The 16782-nt window shown below is 34.5% G+C and overlaps 1 protein-coding gene across 2 annotated transcripts; it reads left to right on the plus strand.

Moving 5' to 3' along the window:
* The first annotated feature begins 1834 nt into the window (after window positions 1-1834).
* LOC109014018 (outer envelope protein 39, chloroplastic) lies at window positions 1835-15577 on the plus strand. Of its 2 annotated transcripts, XM_018996320.2 has the most exons (12): window positions 1835-1917; window positions 2072-2113; window positions 2271-2337; window positions 2440-2475; window positions 2891-3035; window positions 3283-3441; window positions 3558-3628; window positions 3709-3787; window positions 3904-4019; window positions 4705-4852; window positions 8057-8126; window positions 14988-15577. In XM_018996320.2, the coding sequence occupies exons 2-12, from the start codon at window positions 2080-2082 to the stop codon at window positions 15143-15145; spliced, it is 1083 nt and encodes a 360-aa protein (XP_018851865.1). In that variant the 5' UTR covers window positions 1835-1917; window positions 2072-2079; the 3' UTR covers window positions 15146-15577. The 2 variants fall into 2 exon arrangements, with proteins under 2 accessions (XP_018851865.1, XP_018851864.1); XM_018996319.2 differs by having other exon boundaries at window positions 1912-2113; window positions 14988-15576.
* Window positions 15578-16782: the final 1205 nt, after the last annotated feature.

The raw sequence follows: 16782 nt of genomic DNA on the forward strand, positions 1-16782 counted from the left end.
TTTAACATCTTAGACTTGAAATCTTCCCTATTAATCGGTTTGCCTGATACCACCAGACCTATCAAGCACTACTTTCCTCATCTTCTAACCACTACATCAGCAGTGATATCAAGGTTGATCTCATGTTGTTTCTCTTCTATCAAACTGAATGTACTCCACCTTTTGATTATTTCTTTAGCCATTTGTCTTTTCTCCTGCCCAGTAAACCTCCTTCCAACCCTTCTTAGTCAAAAGACTAGAAGACAAATCTTGCCTACCGTAAGAGATAAAGTTCCTCAGCGCAAGCTAGGAGACCGAATGTCAGGACCTAGATGCATGGAAATTTTTTAAATCAAAAGTTAAAATCTTGTTATTTGTTTGATTGGCTTTTCCAAACACATTTGAACCCCAAAAAACCTAAATAACTATATATAAAAAAATCTTTTTACAGTGAAACAAACACATCCCAAATGGAAAAAGATGCATCAAGGAATGTGGGAAAAAAGACTTTTGGTCTAAGAAAGTTCGCATTCAATTTGAGAAACCATTATATATAAGGCTGTAAATGAACCCGTTTGTTCAATAACTCGCTCAATACTCGCCCGGTTAAACTCGAATCAAATTCAATTTGTGACCTAAAAAGCTTATGAAAGCAGATACCCGTTCGATTAGTAAATAACACATACCCGATTAAACTAGACTCGACTCAGCTAAAACTCGTTAAGGCTCACTTGTTTATGTTTGAGTCGACTTGATTAAAGCTCATTCATACATTGATAAATATTTACATACACCTCTGTATATGTATACATATATATTAGTTAATAATACAAGCATAACATCTTTTATAATTAAATATATAGTATGTAACGTAATTACTTATGCCTAGTCAAGTGTGCCTATATATTGAATATATTTCATAGTTATATTTTATAATTTGTACAATAGTTACTCAATAAGATTTAATAATTTCATATACTAATATGTTGAAAATATATATGAAATATTGATATATAATATATTGTTATTATGGATACATATCAGTTAGTTACATATTAATTATTTATAATTTTTTAATTCAATAGATGTTCTACTTGTAAGTTGTAAAAATTATACTAAATTTATATGTTTTATTTAAAATAAACAACTCGAACTGAGCCAGCTCGGCACTTGAGCTAGTTTTTGGGTTGAGCTCGAACTTAAGTTGGAATCTTAGCTCACCAAACTGAGCTCGAACAAACATTATATACAAATCTCGAGCTTGGGCTCCGTTCATCGGCAATTCAAGGACCGGCTTTGCTTAGTTTGATTACAGTTCTAATTATGCACTTATTATTGGTTAAAAAATATGTATATATACACCCTACATGGCATTCTTGTGACTTTGATTAGTGAAATATGGTGTATCGACTATTTTTATAAAACATTGAAATTTCTTATGATATTATCTTTTAGAAAGCTTCGGTAGTTGTATTTAATTGGAAAAGGTTGCATCTATTTTTGTTCGAATTTGAGAGTTTTAGATGTGAAAATGTGACACGTTTTATGTTATTTATTGTTATCTGTATAAATATTTCGGATTACATTAAATTAGCATCAAATATTGTAAGCCTACTTCATATATTCCTTTTACTCACACTTGAGGCCTTTAAAGCATAGAGACTCGATTTCTAAACATTTTCTACTAAAAATAAAAAGAGAAGAATTTCTAAACATTTTCTATAAAAAAGAAAAAGAAAAAGAAGAAGAAGAGGGAAAACAATATTTAAAATAATATTTAAAAATGCCAATTAAATATAAAAGTTTTGTTAGGGTTTCTACTTTCTTCCCCGTACTCTTATTTTATATTATCTGAATGGAAATGTAAAATGGAATAGAAGAAGAGGGGGAAAAGATAAAAAGTATATATGCAATTATCCATTGCAATCTCACATGCAGGTAAGAACAATGAAGAAGCAAAGGCCAAAGGGATAACAAACTTCACAAGCTAGGAACTTTGTTTCTTCTCCCTTAAACACCGAACAGTCTTTCATCCACGCAATCTGTCTTTCACTTAATAATTTCCGGTGTAAATTTAATGGTTAATGCACAGGTGATTAGATGGGAGCTCAGAAGAGCATCCATGCTGGCAAAGGTCAGTGTACTCAATCTTATCTTTTTTGTTTCTCTTGAACCCATTGCAAATAACCCAGTAGCGTTTCAATTATTCGGGTCGGATATATGGTTGCAGTTGTGCTGTTTGTTTGTCATTCATGGTGATGAGTAATGTTTCCTCTTTTCGTATGTGACAGCCAAGATTGATGTTAATGTTGATCTCACTCACAAGCTATGCGCTTCGTTGATGCTTACTCCTTTCAGGTTTTTGCTTTTTTCATTCTTTGATTCCGTTTTCTTCCTTGCCCAGAACTTTTCATTCAGTAATTGGTTTCTTTCTCGCTTCCTTTTTTTTTTTTTTAACAGGAGCACTGGTAGTCCTTTATCTCTGATAATTGGGAGGTAACTTTTTTTGGATCGATCATGACGAGAATGGACTGCTCCAATTTTCGTTTTGAATTTCTTTCCTCTTATTTATGTAAAGTTTGTTGTCTCTATTTTTTTTTTTTTTCTCAATCTCTATGGTTTCATTGGTTTTACAAACATATATCATGTTTTATTGATGAGAAAATGTTAGGAAACCGAAAACACTTTGCCACAATTTTTGGGTTTTCTCATTAATGGTTTAAATCAATGCCCAGATCAATTGTTTGTGCTGGTTTTCTAGTTTCTGGAACCAAAAAAGTGTGGAACCTGAAATCAGAAACATTTTATATTTTTTTGATAAGTAACATTTTATATTATTTTAGTTTAACTATCTCAACAAGTGTAGAACCATTTAACTGGTGTAATAATTCGTTCAGTTTGTTTGTTTCAGTCTTTACATTAAACACCCGAACTTATTTGGTGGAAGCGAGAAGCTTGATGTATCATGGGACAAGGGCCTGTATGATTCAAATGTCTTGGTAGCTTATAGGAGGCCGAGACCTGAATGGCTTGCTCAACAGTCTTTTATTATTCAGGTCTATTTCTGCTTTATTTTTGTTATCATATTGTTGCTTTTTATTGTTGTTATTGTGCAAGAAAACTTGACAAGATAGGTAAATTTGAACTGAGCTTTAAGGGGAATTTCCAAAGCTGTTTGATCTAAATTAAGAAAACAAAATTGATAATTTGAAATGCCAATTATTTTGAGTTGAAATTGTGCCATGATCTCATAGTTTGTAACTTTCTGCTTTCTTTCTTTGAATTTTTTTTTTCTCCTCCCAGCACTCAATTTCACCTGAGATTGGGGTCCATGGTGTTCCCATGGACAATTTCTCTCGTTCAGGCAGTGGGAGTGTGAATTTGTCTCGATTATCAGTTGGTTTGGATCTGAATGAGCCAGCAAGTTCCAAATGGAGCAGTGCAACCAGCATAAAATTTGAGGTCCGCTGTGATGTTATCAGTATTTTTTAGGCGTCTATTTTCATGTATTACATTCATCTGCAGTTTTTTCTGTCTGTCCTTAACAGTTCGAAACTATTTACTGCAATCCTGTGCAGCATGTTCGTCCGGTGAATGATGATGGCCGCTCAATAAGCAGAGATCTTGATGGGTTTCCTGTGACTTGCAGGTAGTTGTCAAGTAAGTCTAGTATTTAAAAAATTTGTTGATATGATTTCTAAACTTTTCTGTGATTCACTTGCTATGCAGTGGCAATGTCCATGACAGTATGGTAGTGTTAAGGCAAGAATCTCGTTTTGCAAAGGCAGATGAATGTAGTTTTTCTCGTGTGAGTTCTCTTCCCCTGTTAATCTATGATATGAGATTCTTAGACTAAATTGGATTTGTATGTCTTAGGTTCCAGTCCGATGTATTCTGCTAACTGCAAGTTTGTCTTGAATTCAGTTTAGTCTGCAGATAGAGCAAGGGATTCCGGTTCTATCTAAGTGGCTAATCTTCAATCGGTTTAAATTTGTTGCTTCAAAGGGAGTCAAACTTGGGCCAGCATTTCTTTTAGCAAGGTGCGTTACATTTATTTTCTGTATTGGAGAGATACTGCATAGTTTCTGGAGTCGGTGGGGAGAGTGGTATGCCGAAGTGAGAAGCAGAAACATGAAATTATGGAATGAAGGGAAGCAAGAAGCATTGAGGAAATGAATATGAATATTAGAGAAGCTTTTAGAACTTTAATGGCACAAGCATTCATGATTTCCTTGTATCTTTAGACAGTCACAATTAGCTGTTGCAATTTCTTCTTTACTGAGAAAAAAAGTAGAATGCAGGATGTGTGTGAGGGTGTGAACTAAATGAATCACAAAAATTTACTAAAAGCATTAGGTTATTTGGAAATGTTATTAGGTTAGATATTGAAACTTTACTTACAAAAAAAATGTTAGATATTGAAACTGATAATTTCTTGAAAAGGAAGGAGAAGTGTAAAAAGGAGAATGGCTTTTGCCATAATGGTGAAGAGGGACCTTAGTAAAGTGTGTGAAGAACTTGGTGAGTGTTAATCTGTATAAACAGAATCAACTGATTGTGCTCAAAAGCATGAGGCCTACCCTACAGCGGAAGCTTCATTTACCCCAATTTGAAAACATGCTGGGCTTTCCTTAGTGCCCCTATGTGCTTTCTATGGTTTATGGATAACTAAATATGGTTTTATATACTTGTTCTACTTTGCTACTCTTATGTTTCCTATGACAGCTTGACAGGTGGTTCCATTGTAGGCGACATGGCTCCTTACCAAGCATTCGCAATTGGGGGTCTTGGCAGTGTTCGAGGTTATGGTGAGGGTGCTGTTGGATCTGGAAGATCGTGTCTGGTTGCTAACAGTGAATTGACATTACCGTTGGTAAGTATGCCTTTATCAATATTTAGATGGTCTTTGAACTTTGATTTAATTTTCTTTTTTATTTGGTGTATGATCTCCATTTTAATTGGAGTAGTCATTGTAAAATCTGCTTAGTCCTTCGCTTAAGAGAATCAGTTAACAATAATTATTTAGCACTGCCACACAGCCTGTACCAGAGTTATGCCTAAATTATTTGGGCTTAATTTTACCAATTTCCTGTGGCTGCAAATTTTTGCAATAGCCAAACCTTGATTTTTTGGATTATTACCGTATGTACCTACAGCCAGGCAGCTAATAGCTGACCGCTCTTCCACTGAGCCACTGAGGAACAATGGCAGATTAGATCACTTAAGAGTTCAATTCCCGTTCTCAACCCATGATCAATATGCGCTCAAAGTTTCCCTCATAACTCAGGGACTCCTTTGTAGTGGTTCCATTCCATGCCTTATTGTGAACCTTAGAGTGACTCTATTTCATTCTTTTTCTATTTCTATTTAAAAAATCATCCAGTAATCCAGAAATTGCTATAGAAAGAAAGGCTTTTATTGGAAATTTGTAAATTTAAACATGCGGATAAATATACAAATTTCTTGTGGATGCAACTTATCAATTTACTCTCTAATTGCTGAGGCATATGTATTGTCTGGAACCTATATCTAGTTATCTACAAATATTGCATTTTCGAAAAAAAATGCACGTGTATAGAGATGCTAGCTTCTGACTCTGTAATTTTGTTTTCTGATAAGCATGCTGTGAACACAGAATGATTTAACTAGTTATGGTATTGGAAACATTGCTATTTGTTTGCTGGTAACCTGATAGCGTACAATCATTGTTATATCTTGACATGCATTATTCATAAAAGAAAAATCTTGACATCCTTTGCCAGCTGGGTCAAGGTTTATACAATCTTGTCATGCGTTGTCTAGTTAAGGGTGTTACCCATCCTATACCAACCTAATTTTCCCTGCACCTGCCTCTAAGTGGGTTATTCGTTTTTATGAATGTGGGCTGGGGTGTTAGAGTCTTTGTTAAAAATAGGGTATAGAATGAAAATAACTTTCAGGGTTAGTTTCTTCAATACGTGGATCCAATCTTACTACTAAACAAAGAAGTGGCCTCGGTATATAGTTTTGTCTTGACATATTACTGCAATACAAAAGATTGCACGATGGTATCAAATGTTTCTTAATAGTCACAAGGTTGGCTAGAGCCTTTTTGTTGAAATAAATAAAGTGATGTGCCTTTAAGCACTTTTAAGTGATGCTAAGGTGGAAAAAAGCACGCGTAAATGACTGCCAAATTGTTCAGGAACCATTGCTTTTGAGTGTAGAATTAAAATATGACTACTTCAAGCTTTAAGATAAAAGGAATAGTTATTATATATAAAGAAAAGAATGTGGGTATCTCAGAAGCAATTGCCTTGTTGAACAATACTAATATCCAGTGCAAAATCGCAGTTGTCTTTTTACATGCCAATGAATGATACTTTTGTTTGAGTTGAAGGGCAAGGTTACTGGATGTATGTATGGCCTATATGTCCGACTTGTTCTACAAGGGTAGAAACAATTTTTTTTTTCCCTTTTTCATGGTATTTTTTTTTTTTGGGGGGGGGGGTGTTTAAGTATGAAAATAATGAATAGAAAACCTTAAAAATAAAGTTTTAGAGATTTTTTGGGAAACTTGCCAATGCATGGGTTCACACCTGTGTTCTTATCGCTCAACTGGGAAATAGAAGTATGTCTTCAAAGACCTTTTGACCATCTGAATATTGATAAATTCAGCACATGATTTAAAAATACAAGAAGATGGAATAAGCCCTGAAATATGATCTTTTCCCTTGCTTCGTTTCAAGGTTTTTGGAGTTTGTAGAAGAGGGATATGTTAGGAAAAAAAATCTCACTGTAGTCATCAATAAACAGCATAATTCCTGGTTCATCGAGTGTTTAAGGAAAAAATGAAGAAACCTTTATCCCAGGAGACTTTGGAGCTTCAATCTCATCACCACTTTCATGGAAATATTTGTTGAGTTCTCCATGCAAAATACCCGAGACTCTTTTCCCAAAGATGCTGTTGTTGAGGACAGTCACATATATTCTTGTAGCATTATTAATTTTTAATGACTATGTTCATAGGGCGAATAGGTCCAATGCCTTTCTTGCATATGGGGAAGAAAAAATTGTCATTATGAATAGTGGTGGCAATTCGTGTTCGTGTCGTGTCAGTTATGAGTATTAGACTATATGTCAACCCAAACACGACCCGTTTAATTAAAAGGGTCAGATCCTAAAACCCTAACACGGCCCGTATAAATAACTGGTAACATAACACGATCTGTTTAACTCGTTTAATAATTAACTTTTATTGGGTTAACTTGGACGTGACTCAATTAACTCATTTCATATAAATGGGTGAGCTGGTCTGTATACTTATTTTTTAACCCAATTAATATAATTTCATATATAATACAAGTATAACCATATAAATTATTCACAATTACAATTCACTTCATGATAAAATATTTTATTATCAATATCCAAACCAATAATATATAAGTAAATTTATATATTTAAAAAATAAAATTACATATTAACAACAAAGTTTAATAGTTTGAGATGTAACATGGTCAAATTCTAATATTAATATCACATTTTCCCAACAACAAAAAAGAAACGAGTAAGACTAAACAGTTGTAAAATATAAAAATAGAATTTAGTCATGTTATACGGATTGATTGCAGATTTTGCGGGTTGACCTGCAATTGACTCATTTATTAATCGTGTCTTATCGGGTCAACCTGTTCTGACCCAAACCCATTTATATCAAACCCAAACCCGTGTTGACATTTCCTGCATAATTATGGTTAGGGGCTAACCATTCTGTCTGTTTGATAGCTTGTAAGACTTCTCTTCATTTCTTCCTGCACATGTTATCTGATCATGTTATTGCTGGTACTGTCATCTGCGCATGTTATTGCTTTCATCATGGAAATTTGCCTACTTTTTCACTTCTTTTGATATGAAAGCTACTTTCAAAAAATCATTTGATGGGAAAGCTAAATCTCTAAATCTTTTGAGTAGAATCACTTATAATTAACTGTCAAACTCTTCATAATTTTGCACTTGATTCTTTAATTTTTTTACATATTATTGAATAAGCTACCACATTATTACTTGACCTGACACCCTTGCTTATTGTTTTTAGAACAAGATGTTGGAAGGTGCTATTTTCATGGACTGTGGAACTGACTTAGGTTCTGGTCATCATGTACCTGGTGAGTTACAGTTCTTTCGCTCCATTTGAAAATCGAACTACTTGCAGTTTTCCCCCTTGCAGTTATAAAACTTATCGTTTTTACTGCTCTTTACACAACTGCTTATTAGAAAAGATTGTTTTTTCGTTTTACTAGTGCAATATGGATGTTATGTCATGATAACGCTAGAAGTGAGAACTGATGGTTGTGTATGATGAAAGCAAGAGAATTATGGTTTGGTGATTTGGAATAGTTTTGAATATGCCTTGCATGTTTACAACAACGACATATTATAAGTCTTGAATTTTGGTATTAAAAGCTTGTAGTTCTTGGAGTAACTTGCTGTTTAAGAGAGAAAAAAATGTTTACAGGTATTTGTTGAAAAGGTAATGGAGAAGAGATGCTTTGAATTGCTTGCTGCTTGGAGTGTACACAAACTGGGTTAGGTTGGGATCCATTGGCTGGGCCCACTGTTTGGCCCTATATTTTAAGCTCAAACGGGCTCTAGGTGAAAATTTCTAGGTTCTGGGCTGCTGGCCAATATCAACCGCGCCCTTTGATAACTTTTTCCATTTATAAGTATTCTTCTTGTGTCTCATCCTTAAAATAGTTGCGACTCATATATGCTAAGCAATAGAGCCATGAGTTCTTGGGCTCAAATCTCTACGATCGGCTCCATCTATTTAAAAACTTTAAAGCATATTATAAGATAGAAGTAAATAATTATTATTAGAATAAGTGGGATAACAACCATCCAACTGGAAGAGGCTGAATTTTCTTTGGGCCTAATAAATTTGGCCCAACTTTGCCCCATTCCCAATTCCCTTGGCATAGGCCCTAGCTCTACTATTCTCTAAGAACCAACCCCTCTTTGCTGCCTGATACTCAGATTGTCATGTGAGTGACTTAAAATGCCTTTTTAGTAAATCGTTGCTTCAAATTTTGTATAGATTGTTTGCATAAGGGAAATACTCTAGTCACAAAGGAATTACACAAAAGTAATCCCACAAACTGATGTGGCTTGATGTAGTAGTACTCTTTGCGGATGTAGCAGTACTCTTTGCATAATATTTCTTATGATATGATCTGGTCTTCCCAAGTATATAATGTATTGGCTGATAGGATCGAATCATTGGTGCTGGATTATTTGGTATCACATATTTTTTTTGAAGTTTTTTGGAGTTTAATTAATTTTTCGGAATGCACTCAAATAAGGAAACATTGTCTCTGGTAACTGTTATATAGAGTTACTTTTCTTTTCAGTTATGGGTTTGTACAACAAGGAAAAGAAAAGATAATACCTCATTTCTCACAACATTATGTTACATAGAGTAGCACTAATCTGTAATGTTGACGTAATAGTTATAAACATGTTAGGTCACAAAAAGTGCGAGCCATTGCCCTATACATGACCCTGCAGTAGACCCAATCACCACTTTTTGTTTCTTACTCTTCCATGAAACCAAATTACCTCCTTGAAATGTACACTACCTTTTACTTGTTTTTTCTATCTGAATGAGAGAGCCTGCTGAGTCAGCATCAGTGAATCCTTCCACTTTAATATGTTCATTCGGTTTATACACTAACCAAGATCAGGAGCTCACTTTAGGTGGTAAATATGCTAACGACATTCCAATATTCAACTTTCTGACAATTGATCACCACACTGACTGCATACAAGATATAATATTTAGTAATAATAAGATTATTTAGCTTATTTGTTTGGGCCTCAGCTGTGTTGTTAATGGAGCCTGCTTAAATGATTTTCTTATATAATTTTCTAGCTTCTAATTTGTAACTAGGTGTATGTTGTTTGTATACATCTTGTGTACTTGGGCTATGCCTGTTTACTAGTTTCAATAAAATGTTATTTTACTTGTAAAAAAAATAAGAAGATTATTTAGCTTTCCAACAAGCCGACAATATCTGTTCAGTCTTCCATGTAATTCTCCTTATTCCTTAAGGAGCTCACTACTTGGATCCAAAGGAGCATCAATATGTCAAGCTCCTAATAGATATATGTATATATTTTTTTTAATTGGCACTTGGTGTCCAAGAACAAAGTCCTGACTAATCCCGAGGGTGTACAGGCCCTCGGCAAGAAGTTTCTTGAAAGTGCACCTCGGGTAATTCAAGGGGAAGTTCCCCTAGTCCGATGACCTCTAGAAATTGTTTGCACCCAAGAGGATTTGAACCTTAAACCTGGAGGGAGCATACCACCAAGACCAAGGCCTTTACCACTTGAGCCAACCCTTAGGGGTTTAGAGCTATCTCTTCTGAAAATTCGAGAACATATTTACTCTGAGATGTGGTAATACCTTTTCGAGACGGAGCAACTTCATATTAGATCTCAGTATGATAAGAAAATATTTCAACTTAGCAATACGTCTAGAGTAGCTCACATTAATCACAATATCATCTACAATCTACAAATGTAGCATGTATCGACATGCAGCTAGGTGGCATAAGCAAATGAAATATTGAATGGTCTATTTGGGTTATGTAAAAAACCAAACTCTACTATTGCCTTAAAAATGATCCAAAATCATGCTCTCGGTTATTGTTTTAGGGCATATAATGCCTTCTTTAGTTTACTTGATGCTCACATTACCTCGGTACTTTCCCTAAGCCACAAATCCATGTGGTTGCTCCTTTTTACCCTTAAGCAAATCAAGGTGTAGGAAGACATCTTTACCATCCAATTGAAACAACAATCAATAAAGATTAGCGGCAAGGAAAATTAATATCCAAATTGAGATCTTGTAACATGAGGAAAAGTCTCCCCATAATCAACACCACATGTTTGAGTGTAAGCTTTGACTACCAACCAGGCTTTCAAGCACTTGATAGAGCCATCCAGACTAAATCTTTTACTGTTTACACCCATTTTTGCATCCAATAGTTTGTTAACTAGGAAGTAATCAACAAGATCCCATCTCTCATTTTGATATACAATGATAATTACAATTTATGGTTTTCCTTCGGTCAGAGTTGACAGCACATCCTGAGATCTAGAAAGCTAGGAGGTAATGCAAATGGCACAAAAAAACTGAGGCTGAATGGTCTAAAAAGGGCAAGAGTGGTCAAAAGCGAACAAAATAGGTAAAAAATTCAACTTACTCAGATGGGAAAAAAACCAAACTGGCTGAAAAACTATCTAAACCGGGCTCAAACAGTCTGAACCTTCCAAAACTCGATGAGACTGAAAATTGAACCAGCTTGAAGTTTCCAGATCCTTGTTGAATTGGTTGCAGGTCTGGGTTACCTCTGTTGTGGGCTGGGTTTGATTGCCCAAGTTAACCTCCACTATAATCCGAACCAAGAATCCTCGGTTATCCTTAAGTCAGAGATAGAATTGTGTTTTCATTCATAACCAAACACCTCTCTCCAATTTTAAATGGGAATTCAAGCATTCTTCGACAGCTACCAAAATAGCTAGCCAACCGCCGCAAGAGCTTCACTCCAACAAGCGCGGAGAATACAGGCACAGATAACCAAGAGGACAAAAGTACAAAAGCCATGGACAACCACACAACATTCAAGCACACCAAAAGCCATGGACAACCACAACATTCAAGCACACCTTGAATACTGTAGCGAGCGACAATGCTCATAAAAAAAGACTACTACCACCACTGCAGACAGCTGAAGACAACTGGCCGCAGGAGCCCACTGCAAGTACCTGATTTCCATGAGTCAGTTATCCTCTCAGCCAAGGGATTTCACTACAAAGACCATGTTCCGGTTCTGCTGTCCACCATGTAAATGATGCAGTGACAACAGTGTCCCAAGTATCATTGCACGCCATCACACTTGCATTGTCGAACAACAAGTGAGACCAAACCTCAATAGGGAAACTAAATAAAAGAAGGCTAAACATAAGAAAATGGAAATGAAAAAAAAAAATAAAGGATTCGACTGCAGAGCTCTAATGTACTTAATCCTTGCTAGAGTGAAGAGTTGGGCCATAAGATTACTGGTCTTCTATATTGATCCTTTCCAAGTCACCTATAATCTTACTTTGATACCATGTTAAGGATTCAATTTACTCAGAAAGGAGAGGAAAAGATGACACCTTTTGAACATTCTGGTATATAAGGCAGCTATAATCAATGTAGTTGACCTAGTAATTATTACTATAATTCAGTCCCATATACACTGATGTACTTAACATTTCTATACATGGGAGGGTAGAGTAACGTCTTGCTATTTATTAGGGGTGATAAACGGTCGGTCCGGACCGATCGTTTCAGGCTGGACCGGACCGGACCAATACTGAGACAGGTCTGTCTCGGTCCATGTTTTAGAGGACCGAAAAGTTTTGGTCCAGTCCCAGTCCAGGGTTTTTCCACCCCGGACCGGACCGAATGAAAAATAAAAATAAAAAATAAATTTTATATATATTATTTATATAATAATTGTACAATTTATTATGTAATTTTTATCTAACCTATCACCATTAACAATATAAAATTTTAAATTTTTTATTAACACTTGTTAATATTCTATCAATTAACTAATATATAATATCAATTAGCTAATTATATAGTAATTATATAAATTAATAATGTAATTTTCTTCTGATTTATTATCACTGACCATATAAAATAATTTTTTATTGAGTTAGTTACATAATCCACATCAATAAGTCACTTAATTTTAATTTAGTATTTTAAATAAATTTTTTTATTAATTGATTTAAAAAATAAAAAAAATAAAAAAATAATTAAGCCAGACCGAACGGACCGATAGCTACCTGTCTGGTCCAGGAAAATGATGGACCGAAAATGCTCGGTCAATCACCGGACCAGACCAACCGATTTGCACCCTTACTATTTATGGATAATGGTATGCATCTGTTCCATTCATTATAGTTATCCTGGAGCCTTGGGCACCAAAGGAAGAAGCATATTGACATCAGATCCTGCTTCTGAGTCAGTCTCTGGACGTTTGAGAAAGTATTCTCAATAACTACTTTTCCATGTTGAACCTTAGAGGATCTTATTTCTCTGCGACTTTGGTAAACTTTGTAAACATAGTAGAAAATTGTTTACTATCTCTTCTGAAGGGATAAATCTATTTCTTATATGTTAAAGGCAAAACTCATGTCAATCCCGTTTGTACGAATTTCATGATACAGCAGTTGTGACTCATGCATTCTCTCCAGAAAGGAGATTTTGCCAATTATGAGATCATAACTGCCACTTGTGATTGGTTTATTGTGGAGCTACAAGCAAATTGGGATGTTTCAAAGAGCAGGTTTACGAGTGAGATATAAGATATTTTAAAGCTCCTAAATCAATCTTGCGATATCATCTAATCTCCCTTGAAATGTATACCAATTAAAAATGAGTATATAATACAAGTGAGTAAAGAATGTTTTCACAATGATCAGGAAGAGTAACATGGTTCATTGTGAAGAACATATCAGTTACTTGATTTGCTTTTATCTAATTTGCATATAAATTGTTCTTTTAATTGTTGTTCTCTCTTGAAGAACAATTTCTTTTGGTAATATATAAATTTTTATAGAATGTGATTCTAGGAGTATTGTGCCTAGATTGTTGTTTGGCATTGACCAATACCCATGTATGGATCTAATAGATAAACATATACAGCTAGGTGGTTGGCATAAGAGACCATACACAGAAGGAAGCCCCAGTTGCTCAAAGACAGCTCGAAATAAAAGTCGGGTTTACAAGACCAGTTATCTGGTGTGAGCACAACCTTATTATGTCTTGTTACTAAGAAAAGAAAGGTTATTATGGCCAGACATAAACTTGTCAAACATTGGGCTTGGGGTTGGCTCAAGTGGTAAAGGCCTTGGGGGGGGTATCTCCCCCCAGGTCTAAGGTTCAAATCCCCTTAGGTGCAAACAATCTCTAGGGGTCATCGGACTGAAGGATTTTTCCCTTGAATTACCCGAGGTAAACAAGCGGGAAACTTCTTACTGAGGACCTGTGCACCCCGGAGATTAGTCAGGACGCTGTTTCCAAACACTCATGCCAATAAATAAAAAATAAATAAATTGTCAAACAATCTTCTAAACCTTGGTTACCACTAGACCCACGATCATCAACTTATATAGATGGGTAATGGCTAGGTACAATCTCCAAATAGACAAGCCTCATACAAGCCCTTTGTAAAAAAATGGGTCTCACTAATAAAGAATAGTTTTTTTTTTTACACTTTTTTAAGGTGAGGTCCACTTTTTTACAAGGGCTTGCATGGGGCTTGTCTATTTGGAGCTTTTACAAATAATTTCTCTATATAGATAGTACCACTTTTTGCATATTTTTCGGCACATCCTGAAGGAATTAGATTTTATATTTTATTTTTCTGGGTCAAGAACTCAAATTAGTTGCAAGCTTTCAAAGATGCAAGAGAATACAGCAGTCCCCCAAATTGTTCAATCCCCAGAGAATTGAGATCCCTAGCACGGACTCTAGGGCTGAAAGTGGACTACACAACATTTATAGCTGCCTGAGTGAATTTATTGAGCAGCGTTAAATGCTCGATAAATGCTATGGGACCCACTTAATGTGTTTATCTCTCTTCCAGTTTAGATCCTAGAATTCGGTCAAAAACTCTAGGGGATTCAAATCCTCAGAAAGATTCTAGAGTTCGGCAGGTTTTGTACTCCAAAAAGCATCAAGAATTTCTGATGGGTTTTGCCAATTTCCTCAATGAAATTGTTGGTTTCCCCCCCATCAGGGCCTTCAGAGCAGCAAATGCAACCACTTGGTGAAACATGCATACTACTTTTGAAAGACCCATTACAAGAATTATGTGAACACAAATCAAGATACTTTTGTAACTACTTTTGTGTTGTATTATTAAATTGTTATATCTTACTGATGCATATTTTTATTGGGGTTCCAGGAAATCCAGCTCTGCGGCATGGCAAACCAGGATCCGGTATTGGGCTGGGATATGGTCTTCGGTTTAAATCTCAGTTTGGTCACTTTCAGGTTGACTATGCAATCAATGGATTTCAACAGAAAACTGTCTACTTCAGCATCAGTAACCTTGCCTCCTGAATGCTTAATTGCAAATTTCATGCGGTTTGTGCAAATTCCAAGTTTCTTGTTGAGAACTACTACATTGCTGTTCCCAATCTCTGATGGAGTTGGCTTCACCTATTTTGATAAAATTCTTATTTACTGATGAAAAAAATCTCCGATGGAGCATTCAAATTCCGTCGATTGTTTAAGCTGCAGACATCCAATTTCTTTTGGGTCTCCATTTGACCACTGTTTGGAGAAAATGAGAAGTACAGGAAATATTTGCTTCTTGTTTATGATTTTTTTTTCTTTACAGGACTGAAATTCTGAATAAGATTTACACCAGGTTTTAATTTTTTTTCCCTTTATCTACAGCATTTCCTGTTTTTTTTTTGGCAGGGGGGAGGAATACTGTACAGATATTTCTTCTTATAATGAAGCTTTAAGTTATTGCATATTGAGATTTGTCTGAGCTTTTCAAAGTTTAGTTTATGTAACTACATGATTTAACCTCCCAGTTTCTATTGTAATTGTTTATGTGATTAATGATAATTTGTTTTTCACAAAATATTTCAAGATGTGAGTCACATTCCATCACAACATTATTCTACACTAAATAAGCAGGAAATCTTTCAATAATTTACTACATCCAAGAACTCAGAATCACATCAACAAAACCTTAAAGAGGTATGTTTAAGGTATTGTGCTAGCATTCACAAAAACACTTGAGCAACCATTTTTCTGCTAAACAATGTTTTCTAATGTTCGAGTAATTTTAAAGAATGATGTTTGTTTCATCATTTTACATTGTGTGATGATTCCAAGTTTTTAATTGACCACTTGTGTTACTTAGGTAGCAGCAATTGATTTATGCTTAAGCAAAATGATGGTGTTAGGAATGTGCTTTTCATTACCATGTTGGAGTATGTATTTGTGTTGAAGGAACTATGTTGAAAATGTGATGAAGTATTAAAGCTTTCAATTGTATGCTTTCTTAAAAAGTTTTATTATTGAAGAACTATTTACTGTTTGGTAAACACCCATAAAGCATTTTTAGCCTGTTTGTATTCAACAATCACTTAAATTTATCTCATCTCATTATTATAACTTTTTTAAATTTTTACATAAAATATAATAAACAATTCAATTTTTTTAAATTTTAAAATAATAATAATATTAAAATATAATTTTTTAATAATATTTTATTTAATTTTTATTTAAAATTATCTCATCTTATTATCCAAATCTTTCCTTAAAGTTGTTGATGTGGTTTTCAGCAGAATCAGTACTCTCTGAACGTGCCTTTTGGCAAAAGTTTCAATTTTGAATTTCTTTTCAAAAGTAGGCTCTCAACCTTTTTTTTTTTTTTTGAAAATGCTTTTAGCAAACCGATACATCCTACTGATTAAACTGATCGATGCTTTTTTTTTTAAAAAAAAAAATTAATGATTAAAGAAGTAATTATTAATAAATTTTATATTTTTTAAAAAATATTTAAAAATTAATTAAAAGAAAAAAAATATTATAAATACAGTGATGGATCTATTCCATCATATCGTAGCATGATCCTATTTGTTGAGTAATACACGTACAGTTTACTTCGTTTGAAAATTTAACTCATCTCAATTTATTATTATAATTTTTTTAAACTTTAACATAAAATATAATAAATA

The sequence above is a fragment of the Juglans regia genome, chromosome 14, assembly GCF_001411555.2.
Source record: "Juglans regia cultivar Chandler chromosome 14, Walnut 2.0, whole genome shotgun sequence".
NCBI classification, from domain to species: domain Eukaryota; kingdom Viridiplantae; phylum Streptophyta; class Magnoliopsida; order Fagales; family Juglandaceae; genus Juglans; species Juglans regia.

Coding starts and splice junctions, on each gene's coding strand:
- LOC109014018 (XM_018996320.2), top strand. CDS start 2,080: ATGGGAGCTCAGAAGAGCATCCATGCTGGCAAAG. Junction 2,476..2,890: donor TTATCTCTGATAATTGGGAG/GTAACTTTTTTT, acceptor TGTTTGTTTCAG/TCTTTACATTAAACACCCGA. Junction 3,788..3,903: donor ATGAATGTAGTTTTTCTCGT/GTGAGTTCTCTT, acceptor TCTTGAATTCAG/TTTAGTCTGCAGATAGAGCA.